This window comes from Calypte anna, chromosome 8 (assembly GCF_003957555.1).
Source record: "Calypte anna isolate BGI_N300 chromosome 8, bCalAnn1_v1.p, whole genome shotgun sequence".
NCBI lineage: Eukaryota > Metazoa > Chordata > Aves > Apodiformes > Trochilidae > Calypte > Calypte anna.
This window is the reverse complement of record NC_044254.1, coordinates 16,254,092-16,266,714: the sequence shown is the minus strand read 5'-3', so window position 1 is coordinate 16,266,714 and position 12,623 is coordinate 16,254,092. Positions and strand designations below refer to the sequence as shown.

The 12,623-nt window shown below is 46.2% G+C and overlaps 1 protein-coding gene across 2 annotated transcripts in view; it reads right to left on the bottom strand.

The window, feature by feature from the left end:
* Window positions 1-10,415, bottom strand: part of DDAH1 (dimethylarginine dimethylaminohydrolase 1) — a 56,432-nt gene extending 46,017 nt beyond the window's left edge. Inside the window, exons 1-2 of one of the 2 annotated variants that reach the window (XM_030455481.1) lie at window positions 10,323-10,415; window positions 10,058-10,265 (exon numbers count right to left, since the gene is read on the bottom strand). In XM_030455481.1, coding sequence (XP_030311341.1) covers window positions 10,058-10,265; window positions 10,323-10,363 — 249 coding nt within the window. In that variant the 5' untranslated portion in view covers window positions 10,364-10,415. Of the gene's footprint in view, window positions 1-10,057 lie in introns of both variants that reach the window. The other variant, XM_030455480.1, reaches the window with a different exon arrangement.
* Between the last annotated feature and the right edge of the window lie 2,208 nt (window positions 10,416-12,623).

The following is a 12,623-nucleotide window of genomic DNA, read 5'->3' as shown; positions in this document are numbered from 1 at the left end:
TCCTCTGTACAGTGCTGGAAAGACAGTAGATACTAAAGATTCACCACTTTTACTGTTTTAAAGTGAGTGACAGATGCTCAGCTGTTTGTGAATCTCTCTGAAACCCTTTTACTGTTTGCAAAATTAACTCCTGCACAGGACTATTGTCTCACCCTTACAGAGAAGCATGGTCTGGAGTTTACTGGTAAACATTTTTACTTTTGTAAATAAATGTCTTTTTAAATAAGACATAGCTTGCTATTTCTGGACAGTAGACTAAAAAGCCAGATCCATTTCAAAGCCTTTCTAGCTTGGGTTTGCATGGAGGTGATGGCTCTCCTGGCTGCTAGTCTGTGGCTCAAAGGCCATCGATCATACTTCATAGACAAATGCACAAGGCAGTTCTGGTCCTGTAAGATCCCCCTTTCTATGAGGTACAGGATTCAGCTTCCCTCACGGCTCTTGTATTTAGCCTCAGGAAAAGGAAAGAGAAAAGCAGAAATCAATCACAACACCAAGAATAGCGTCCAATTGTGTGGCAGCCTTGTTTCAGTTTGCTTCAATGGCCAGCTGGGACTGAGCTGCGACAATTTCATCTGGCCAGAGAATTTCAGTTAGCATCCAGAGACAGACATGGAAAGCCAGTTCCTTCACTATTAACATACATAAACCTTCCAGAAACAAATGATCAATTTTTATTTTTAAAGGTAGTCCAAAATGCTGAATAACTACTGAAATGAAAATGAGTTCTGCAAGTCTTAAGCTATTTTTTAGTCTAGTTCTGCTATTGATTGAAAAATGACAAAAAAAATGACACATTACAGTCTGATCACCTGGCTGGTATCTGACCAGCAGCCTCAGACTGATACAAGACTTGACTCAGGTACATCTCAGCCATAGATCATTTAATTTTTCTTGAAAGATGAACTCCAAATAACAAAAGAGGTGGTAAGATGTTGCAACCTGATGCTGTGGCCTCATCATTTATTTCCAGCCTAGAGCTATGACTGCCAAGATCAAATACCAAGAATAAAGCTCTTGCATCACAAACTTGATTCACTAGAGATATGCTTTTAAAAAAAAACAACAAACAAAAACCCCACATTTTTATTTTAAAAGCAACTAATGATCAGTAATTACTGGCAGTATTTTCTTCCTTGGTAAGAAAGAAAATTCTTTTTCATTCTCTGCAGCCACCAACTTCTGCAAGCCTGCCACAAGAAATGACCTCCTCAAAAGTTTGTATGTAGTGATAAAACTTACAGGGGAGACTCCACTTTGTATAAGTGACTTGTGTTTCAGATCAGACACTAAATAATCAGATCCACATTTTTGATCCAGCCCTACTTGCCAGGAGACTTCTGACAAAGCCAAGAAATCCTCTGAAAACTGAACACCACATAAGCATAGACAGTGTTTTCCTGGGTTAATCTGAGCTCATAAACTCACAAAATACTCAGTATGAGTGAAGTATGGGAAGTTAAAGCTTTCTGTATGGCCACATCCCAGAGCATCCTCAGTGGAGTCACCCTGTGCTGATGCAGGGCACTCCAGAGTCACTCTGGAGAAACCAGCAAGGGAAAAATAACAGTAACACTGGAAGAAATTAAAGTCTGCATGTGTTTATTTTAATAAAAAGTCAGTGTTTAGACCAATCATTCTTGCATTGAGTTGCATGCCGTGGTCACTTCACCAAAAAGGCACAATTGAAAGCAGTGAGTTTGTTAAGGACACAACTGGACTTGTTGATTGAAGGCAGTCTGGGGAGAAAAACTAAGAGCACACATTTTTGTCTCTGCCTCTTATGTTTTTATGTCAGATGTATGTTTTACGATGAACCAGCCTGTCCACCACCAGAGCTCAGACTTGTATTCTTGAATTCTTCCTGAATTAGCATCAAGGTTATCATGATGGTTTTATATACAACATTAGGAATTTTTAATAAAATAATCAGAACCTTAGAAGCTTGGCAAGATGCAGCACTGGGACAAGTGAGCCCAGTCAACCTGGCACCAGAAAGTAAAGATTACTGCCCTTAAAAAGTCAACTGCCAGAAGGCCCTGCAAAACCCCTAAGCATTTAAAAGATACTGAGATGAAGGAATACCTGTTCCCTTGGTTTAGATACATAACTAGACAAATAACATTGTGTGAAAACATGAGACATGTTTCTTCCTAGAAAGCAGAGGAAAGGACCTTGTGCACCTTTTCTCAAGACAAAGAACTTTACGAGAAAAGCCCCATGTCAGCTACAAGACTTGACCCCACACTGCTCACTGCAAATGCTGTATAAACCTCTAATACACAGGTTAGTGGAAATGGGAACTAATCCCATTTAAATAACTTCAATCAAGTGACAAAACAGGCACCTTCACACACTATTATCAGCACTGTGGCCTCAACCACAGCCCTGCAGAGCTGTGCCCCTCTGGTGGGAATGCCATCCCAGCTTCCCGTGGGAAGTCCAGGGCAGCCCAGCAGCATTAGAGCCATGCTCAGCACAGGAGCAGGTTGGGCAGGCCACACCAGGACCCTGGCTTAGGGGAGCAGCGCACAGGGGCTACTGAAGGTCAGATTGGAGGTGGAGAACAAGAAAGGGGCCCAGGTGGAGAAACACTAGGACCTAGGTGGGTTCACAAGTGGAAGCATGTGGGAGGCACAGGAGAGAAAATGAAGATCTATTTGTGTCCATAAGTATGTGTGTTCTGGCACAGTGCTGGGAGGAGCTGCTGCTTGTGCTGCTGCTATGGCACAGGAAGCCCCAGGGGGGACCTTGTTGGGTCTCCGCACTGCTCCCCACACCAAAGCATCTCAGAGCATGCAGGAGCTCTTCTGCATCACGTGCTCTGCTCCACCACTCTCAGAGATGCTGTCAGATCCCATGATAAGCAGGACAGCACTACAGTCTGCATACCAATCCTCTCTTTTGCAGAGGGTGTAAGGTGCTGTAGGCTTGTAGGGAGCATAGGATTAAAAAACCTATTAGGCACACTAAATTGAGGATGTTACGAACTCTCCTTTGAACAGCAAATCAAGAATTCCACCAGGCAGTAAACTAGTTTTTACAATGCTTTTAAGTGATGCAGTTACCAAAGATTTAGGTTCAGTTTGAAAGCCTGGGCAGTAATCTCTTGGGGAAGGAGCAGGGTAGCTCCAACCCACATGTATAGGTCAGAGTAGCAGAAAAGGCTCTTTTCTGAGGAGATGCTTGCAGTTACTTGGCACCTCTAACCATTTGCACTGAACCATAATCTTACCCAGGACTATTTATTGCACCTAAAGGAAAAGTGATTAACAAGGTACAAAAGCTGACATCAGGCCTGCGCAATAATCAGTGTCCACAGGAGATTAAGAACAGGCATTTAATTTGAGTTGTGCCTTTTTTTAATCTTCTGGACAGCAACTTTAATATTCCTGAAAAACTTCACATCACATTAACAATGTCTAAATACTGCCTCTGCTAGAAAAGCATGAAACCAAAGTTGCTCCTAGACTGTCCTTAAGGATGGTTTCACAGTTCTATAGATAGAAACCAATTATGATGAATGCAGTCCACTTACATTGATCTGACTAAAGCTGCTTCCTAACATTTTCATTAAATCTGTGATCACAGAAACAAAATTGATAATGAAAAAATGCAGTTGACCCGAAGTGTCAGCCCTAATAATGAAGGGTCAGAACTAGATCAGCAGTGAAGGGGCAGAGTCACAGAAACAAATCAAACTGCTTTTGAAATAGTCTGTTAGGAGGTTAAAACATCCCTACTTCTATCTACTGATACTACTACTACTTGGGTTCCTGATACAGGTCTACCTGATAGTGGCCTTCTCAATACTGGGCAAGAGCAAACTTAACTACTGTTTAAGAAGATTTTGTCCTCTCGTGGGTGCTTTTCAGTTAAGTTGAACGCCAATAACAAAACACTGAAAATGAAAGTCAGTGAAATATATTAAAGAAAACATCAACATGGATTTTCAAGAGATATTTCATTACCTTTTGTACTCCACAAGGGTCATCACCTGTTTGCTCCTGGAGACAGCCTGTCCACACTTTGTGGACGAATATTACATTTTGTTCTGCCAACTGTTATGCAAAAGAAAACCAAAACTCACATTAAAACTCAGCTATACATCTTATCTAATGCCTGACTGGTACTTCTCAACTTGTTTTCAGCATAATTGAAAATGAAACAAATACAATACCTTGCTTGCTTTCACTCTAATGTTGAGGTTAGACTGAGATGATGAAAAGGATAAGCTAAAGGAGCATATATATGCCTCAGTGTAGAATGGGAAATGTATTCAAGAAAGGGAAAACATCTGACAAGAGGGCAGAAAGGTACCTAGCGCCATTCCTAATTTTTTTGTCAAACTCCATGTAAAGCTCCTACCTATGGTTACTGACCTGCTGTTTTAAGTGGTAAGCAATGATAGGGGCAACCCCTGAGCTATCTATCATAAGCTTTCTAGGCAGAACACCAACATTAGTCTGCAACATTAAGAATAAATCACAATAAGGATGTGCAAAGGGGTCAGTGCAAATGTGCAAGACCCCCACTATTTGTTATGACAGCTTAAAGAGCTATAAATTATTTAAAGTGGTAATAAAACATTTAATATCTTGTCTCTCTAGTGATCAGCAAGTGCTAATAATCCATGGAAATGATACTGATCTTTGACAGTTGTTCAGAGAGATGCTGGTTTAAGTGATTAGTCAGCAAATACAAGTTCTTCATACTAACATGAGCTATAAAATAAAATAAAAACCACATAACCTAATTAAGTTCAGGAGCTAGCAGAGCCTTGAATCTGTTTCTCCTGAACCTAGTATTTATATTACTTTGCAGTACACATCATTACACTACAGAACTGTCTAGGTCTACAAAGGGAGTGGAGGAAGTGTCTCACATCTCTCAGTAGCTATGCAGTATTACTTAACTCTTTTTACCTTCTTTTTTTTGGTAAGCTTCCATCAACTGGTCCAAGAGTCATCCCTGCAAGCAATAAGCTGCAGCTGGGACTGCAGCCCAACACAGGGTGCAAACTCCAGTTTACCTGCAGCTGCACAGTGGGGCAGAAGCTACATAGGGTGTGTGTGGGGGGGGGGGGCAGGTGAGGGTGCTCAGCACTGAGAAGCAGGTTACCTGGCCCAGACTACATGGAAGCTCTGCAGAAACACTGATGGTGGACATGGCACACGGCAAGCAGATTAGTGAAAAGGTACCCAGAGACACCCAAAAGGCAATTAGAAGGCTTCCCCAATGCCTGTTGAGAGGATGGGATTTGACAAACACACCCCTTTACTGCTGATGGCCTGTGCTCACTGTGGAAGGACCATCTATACTCCTACACCACAGGAATGCAGCCCCACAATTTTTTCCCAGTGGGTCTTGAAGGAGTGGGGAACAGCAGGGGTGGAAGTTTCTTCTCAAAGACCATGGACAGAACCACAGAAAACTTTTCTGCAGCAGCTCCTGAAGCTTCCCCTGCACTAGCTGTTCTCCCTTCTCTGTGTGGCAGCTGAGAAGAGGCCAGGTCACTGAGTGCATTTTGCTGAGCTTTTGCAATTCCATCTGTCTGCATAAGCACAGAAAGGGTGGAACTGCAGTTTTGTGCTATCCCAGGCGCATTAAGACAACTTAAGCAGTAAGAGCACTGTGCTGATCAGGGCTCTTCTCAGTAACTAACCCCGTTGTATTCAGAAGGGGACAGAGTTTACACTAGAGGAAAAACAACTGAGAACACACTGCTGGAACAAAAGGTGCTAGAACTGGCAAGCTGATCAGCAATTGCAACATTTCTATTGGAGTTATTCAACTCGAATATGAAGCATACTGGTGACTGCACACAGCTAAACCAAACATCAACTTATCCACATTAGCAATCTACCTCTGGCTTATTCTGAAAGCCTTTACCTTCTTTACCTTTCTACCAAATCCAAAACTCCCCAGCAACTATGAATTTTAAACTAAGTTCCAAAGTTGATAACACAGAAACATAATGCTTTGAAATAAGTGACTATTGCAAACATATTAAACGCATGACTAATTTTCTATTTTACTAAAAAAATACTGGGCTCTTTCCCAGATACTGACTGAACACAACTAAATTTAATTCAACTCTTTTTTTTCTCCCTACAATAACTTGGAGCAAGAACATACATAACCCCAGATTTTATTTTGTTCCAGACAGACAACCAGGAAAGAATCCCATGGTGCTGAAGGGGTAAGCAATAGCATTTATTACTCCTGAAAGCTCAATCAATGCTATTACAAACTACTGTAGAAATTTTGCCTGCTGCATTAACATGTTACAGTAACTGATGACAAGCTGTCTTAATAAGGAGTCTAGTCAGTGAAAGAGCACAGCACATCACTTCTTAAATATTGCATTATGGTTTTTTAGTAGCATGACAAAAGGGAGATGGGGAATGCTGCTCAAGTGCACACATCTGGCAGACGATCTATCAGGAGGCACAAACCACCTGAAACAACACTGCTTCAGCTGTGTATTCAACCAGATTGCTGTGTCTGGGATGCACCTTGGCAGCCCCCTGTGCCTTTCAACTTTCACTGCTCTGGTCAGGCTTCAGGGCCTGAGCTACCACGTGCCTCTTGGCAGCTTTCCTGAACATAAGCTCTTCCTCTATGCTTTGCAGAAATGGGACCCTACAACTCTGTTTCCCTCATCCCTTTCTTCTTCCAATGCTCCCATCTGCTCTGTACATAAATCCATTAACCAGCTAAGAGATCAGCAAGCAAGACTGGCTCAGTCCTGCCTCATAGGGATGCTCAGATCAGGACTGCATGCTCAGGAGTCAGGCTTTATGTTAACCAAGTTCAGCCAAGCGTATACCAACTGTACTGCTAAAATATTAATGGGTTTGCACTTATCTTGCATAAAAAAAGTAAAAGATTGCACTTTGAGAAACTGGAGCTGTTCACAGACTGCATCCACCCTCTTTACCACTCCATCACCCAGCTGACCACATGAGTTACAATGTACAACAACCTTGGCTCACTTTCACATGCCAGCTGAGGTAGAAGTCTTTCAGAGGCAGCATACAGAAGGGCTCAGTCCTTCTGTTTTTCTAGCAGTGGAACCACCAGGCCTCAGAGCATGGACAGTCTGAGCACCTGCAGCTGGTACCTCCAGAACCAGGGCTGAACTCAGCAAGAGCAGAGAAACGCTGACTACAATGGCAAACACCCCCTCAGGATGCTACAAGAAACACTGCAGCTTCTTGGGGGGCTCCTTAGGAAAGCAAGGTTATCCAAGATGCCCAAGGCACGCTGCCCAGACCTCCACCACAGCACGGAGAGCTCTAGGCAAAGCACTCATGTACACATTTCTGCTTTCTAAAGCCTTGATCATCTTACTGTTTTGAAAATGACACCCTGGTCACTAACTACTCAAAGCAGACTCACTAAACACAGCTGCTTGCTCACAGTCAATGTGTGAGGACAAGGGAGGCCACCCTAGGAGATGGGTGCCTCAGAGAGGGACCAGGAGCAGCCGGGCATCATCCCACAGAAATAAGCATCTTCTACCCCTCTGCAAAGCACTGCTGTAATGATATTCCCAGGAAAAAGCATTGTTATAAATAAGAGTTACATGTTCAGACAAAAGCTACACCGCATGGCAATGCATTGGTATAGCTTTAAAAGGATATTTGTTCAATTATTTTTTCATATTTACTTGACAGAAAACTCAGGGGAGGGATTGCTCCATCAATTCATGAAAACTAATAAGGTTCAAATTACGCTTCAAAGCTTTTTCTCTCCTCTTGATTCATGACCCTGCATGGATAAGTTGCTCAAAGAAAGAAGTAAATCTGTTGCTTGCACTTAAAATTTACTACATTCAGCCTTTACTTTTAAATCACTTCTGAATTACTAGTTCATTCAAAATACAGAATGATGATCAATAAGAAACCTGGTCTCAGGCCCAGAAGGCACAGCCCAAGCAAAAACCCCAGAATATTAAAAGAATAGATTTTGTATTTTTCTCAGTCTGACAATAAACTATGTCATTCAATGACAAATTGTTACCATATGCATACCCTGCAGCACAATTCTAATTTCTGTGGATCCTGGGAAATAGCATCTAATTGTTGTTTAAAACGATTTAACATATTTTGGAATACAAAAGTAAATATGACATCTTGTGTTAAAAACAAAAAAAGCTTTACTTCACCTGACTAGTACTTATAACAGGCAAGATCCAACTAATTTGGTGCTTAATTTGCTAGTTTTAAGGCCAGGTACTGGGGTTTAAATTCTGTCAGGTACCCGCATCTAGCACCACGATTGTTTTGCTCGAGGGTTCAGCATCCCCCTTCTCTCTGACTCAGACATCAGTAACTCTCCCCCATTACTCCTGCAACCTTGCCTTAAATGCCTTTGTCAAGCCAGGTCAACTAGAGACACTGAAGAGAACTTAATCTGCTTCTTTGTGGAGAGTAAGTACCACCCCACAATCTTTACTTCCTCATTTCATGCTTTTTAATCTCCTTGCAGCACCTTAAAAGGTAAAGCAAATAGTCCCAGCCATATCATATTCACCTCTGCTGCTGTGTCTTGTCTTTTGTAATTCACTGTGCTTTGGCATAATTTGAGACCTCAAAACAGACACCCTGAGCCAGAGCTGATTCCCCACACGCTTGTGAATTTGCACAACTTTCCCTTTAGGAAAAGTGTCTCAGTTATTGAATTTGCACCAAGTGCAATAACCGAGGTATTTCTTTTAAAGGGAAAATTGTGCAAATGGCAATGGCAGTCACATAGCTACATACCAGTGAGTCATGGGAAGAACCAGTGAAAACTCCCTTGGACTTTGGTTGAGAAACAGCCACTTCTAAGAGCAGCATGTGGTAAACACACTTTGCCCTGATGCTGTCACCTTTTAGAGTATTCAGATGTGCTTCAAAGAGTAAATAGATGTGGTTCTGAACAGAGAAATACCTGTGTACAAGGCCTGTGCAGCATCACAGGCTGTTACAGTGTTGGACAAAATTCAAGTAAACTTTGCTATTGCTAAAATACTTTGTTATTGCAAAAATACTCATCCACTGCACTCGATGGCCAAGAGCAGCTACTACTACACTACAGCTGGTGGCCTAGCCCTGTCCCAACAGCACATGCTTGTGGATCACAAGAGGAAGTATGGCACCACAGAAATGATGGGAACTGCAAAACAAGGCAAGAGGTTATGCTTAGACATACTTACAGGAAAGCAGGTTGCCAGTGTGGTAGTTTTGCAGCTTCAAACAGGGTAACGCTTAATTTATTGGGGAGATAACTGAGTGGCATTTCAATGCATGTACTGCCTGATAAACTAGTTTATGAATGGACTGGGTGTGTTTAAAAAGTCCCAAGAATACCTAAGATATGTCTCCTGCAGCTGCCCATCCTTTCCAGCACTCTCCAAAGGGACGGCCTGTGTGTGCCCGTCACCTCCGCACACCTCCAGCCCAGAGCCTGCAGTGGCTGCACGGGGAAGACGACACCAGGTTCAAGGGCATTCAGGCCAGTACTGAGTACAGCAAGACGAACACCAGCTCCGGTGCACCAGGCAGTGGCCACAGTTATCGTACTGGCAACGCGCTGCCCAAGGAGCAAGGAGCTCAAGCTGGACACCTCACACAATGGGGTCTGGACCGAGCAACGCTGCAGCACGGGCACAAACCTTCCCGGCCACCCGCAACCCATCCCGCAGGACCCAGTGGGGCAAGCTGGAGGGGAGCGGGAGCCCGCACGCCCCAGACAGGATGACTCATCGCTCACACCGACCACTCGTGTCCAGGGGCGAACACCGCTACACGGCGCACCCCGGGATCCGCGGCAGCGGGCGCTGACAGCCGGCGGCACGGACAGAGCCGCTGCCCTGGGCCCGCCGCGCCGACCCCACCGAGGAGAGGTGCTGCCCCGAGAGCGATCCTTGCCACCGCCGCCGCCTCCCGTATCGCTCCGGCCGGAGCTCCGGGGCGGGCCCGGGGACACGCCCGAGGGAGCGGCCGCCCCGAGCCCACCTGCACGGCGAGATTCCCGCTCCTCCCGCCCGGCCCCCACCCAACCACACCTCCTTCCTGCGGCTGGGCGCGCCCGGGCGGGTGAGGAGCGCCGTCTCCTCGCAGACCACGGCCACATCCTCCACAAAAACGCAGTCGGGGAGGCTCTCGTCGGCCGGCAGCTCCATCACCTGCAGCCCCAGCTTGCCCCGCAGCACGCCCACGTACAGCTGGTGCTCCCGCTCCGCGCGGGCAAAGTCCACCTCGGGGCCCGCCGTGGTGCGCAGCGCCTGCCGGCACAGCGACTCGGGCAGCGCCCGCACCACGGCGTGCGTGCAGCGCCCGAAGGCAGCGGGGCCGCCGCCCAGCCCGGCCATGCTGCGCGGCGGGGACGACGGGGCCCGGAGCGGGAAGGGAAAGAGCGAGGGAGGGACGGGCGGCAGCCACCGCTGCCGGCCCTGGCACTGATAAAGCGCCGCCCGCGGCCCGGCCGCGCCCCATTGGCTCCCCACCAGGCACATTTCCATGGGGCCGCCGCCAGGCGCTCTCCCATTGGCTGGCGGCGGCGGCCGAGCCGCGCCATTGGCCGCTCCCCGCCGGGCGCCGCTTACCTGTGCGGCGGGAGGGAGCGGCGGCGCCACCCGCTGAGCCCTGAGGCTGCCGGGACCAGGACCGGGATCGGGATCAGTCTCAGGGGCAGTGAGCGGCGAGGGGACCGCGGCCCTCCGTGAGGCGGCCCCGGTGCTTGTTCTGGGCCTTGTCCGTAGCAGGGCTTTGAGGCTGCCTGTGCCTGCCTCGAGTCTTCGGTACCCTAACGTGGCTTGAGGGGCACCGTGGTTCCACTTAGTAATTTCCACTAAGTAATTATGTGCAAACACGCAACTAGGCTGACAGAATCCAAACACCTGCGTCCCCCAGCGTTTCCGTGCTCGTTGAAGCTCAGCAGGGGCAAGAGGGGGAGAGAGGACACATCAGGCTGGCTGCCTGTGTGCCATCTGCGGCCACCTGCTGCAGGGAAGGGAGAGGCTGGGCGGTTCATCCGTGCGGCAAAGGAAGAATACCCCGTGATGAAGGCAGTTCCAAATAAAAACCAAAGGAAATAAACCCAGCCGCTCGCTAATCCCTCATCGTTACTGTCTACAGGGCCAGTCTCCAGCAGACCCCATCCACCCTCTTCCAGCCCTTCATAATGTCAAGGTTTCCATGCAGTGGGATAGAAGGGACACCAGCATTCTGCTCCACCTCCGCCCCAGGGACTGACGAGCACTTGCCCTAAAAAAAACCCCTTACTTTCCCTCTTTTCGCTTTCCCCAGGTTTTATCCTGACTAGAGGTTACCCCAGAGGGCCAGCCCATTCCATTACACACTGCTGGCTTCCAGGCAGGAGGCAAAGAACCTATGAGGAGAGGCTGAGAGAGCTGGGGCTGTTCAGCCTGGAGAAGAGGAGGCTCAGGGGAGACCTCATTGCTGTCTACAACTACCTAAAAGGAGGTTGTAACCGGGTGGACGTTGGTCTCTTTTGCCAGACAACTTTCAACAAGACAAGAGGGCATGGTCTTAAGTTGTGCCAGGGGAAATTTAGGTTAGATATTAGAAAGAATTTCTTTACAGAGAGAGTGATCCGGCATTGGAATGGGCTGCCCAGGGAAGTAGTGGGTTCTCCGTCCCTGGAGATATTTAAAAAGAGACTGGATGTGGCACTCAGTGCCATAGTCTAGCAACCACAACGGTGGTAAAAGGGTTGGACTCGATGATCTCTGATGTCCCTTCCAACCCAGCCAATTCTATGATTCTATGATTCTATGAAAGAAGGCTTTGGGGCAGACCTTGCTCCATCAGGGACACCCACAGCACCAGCCCTGGGCTGCACTCCTCCTTATGCTGCCCTCCCAGGTACCTCCAAGGTCTCTCTTCACCATCTCACCTCAGACTAGGCAGGAAGAGGGGAATAATATGAATTTTCCTTCCATCTCCTCTTGGCAAGGCTCATTTAGGTGTCCCTCTGGTCAAGGATGGGGTCCCACCAGCACGCAGCTCCATGCTCCCCTTTTGGCAATCAGGCAAAACCCAGGCTGCTGCCTTGGCCATGCTGTTGTGGACATCAGCACATGTTCAGCATTTGGGAACTTGGTTAAAGAATAGCAAAAAAAAGTACCACGGTGTGTTTCCACAATGGCAGCTGACTAGGTTTTCATCTGCATTTTCCATGTGTTTTTCAGATACCTTCTAAGGGCTGCCTCTCATTAATGTGCATAGGTCCAGTTATTTGAATAGCTGTCATTCACTGAATAATGTGCAAATATTGTTATCTGTAAAACAAATGTACATGGAATTGTGTTGCTATAATCACAAATTCTTGAGAAATCACTATAAATAGTATTATACTGTCTCAGGTATAATGTGATCCTCAGTCATTAAAGCTTATTTTTACTTATTATAGATTTAGTATGTGGCCATTAGCATGCTTTAGTTTGCTTTTTGTTAGTGTCACTTTTAGCCAGAGGAAAAAGTGCTACTGTCTTCCTGTAATTTAAAAATTGCTGGGGTTTCTATCTGAGAAGATATTGAAAATAGTTATTCTTGCAGCCAATGGATAAGAGAGTTATCAGTACAGATTTTTTTTGACATCCATAAATA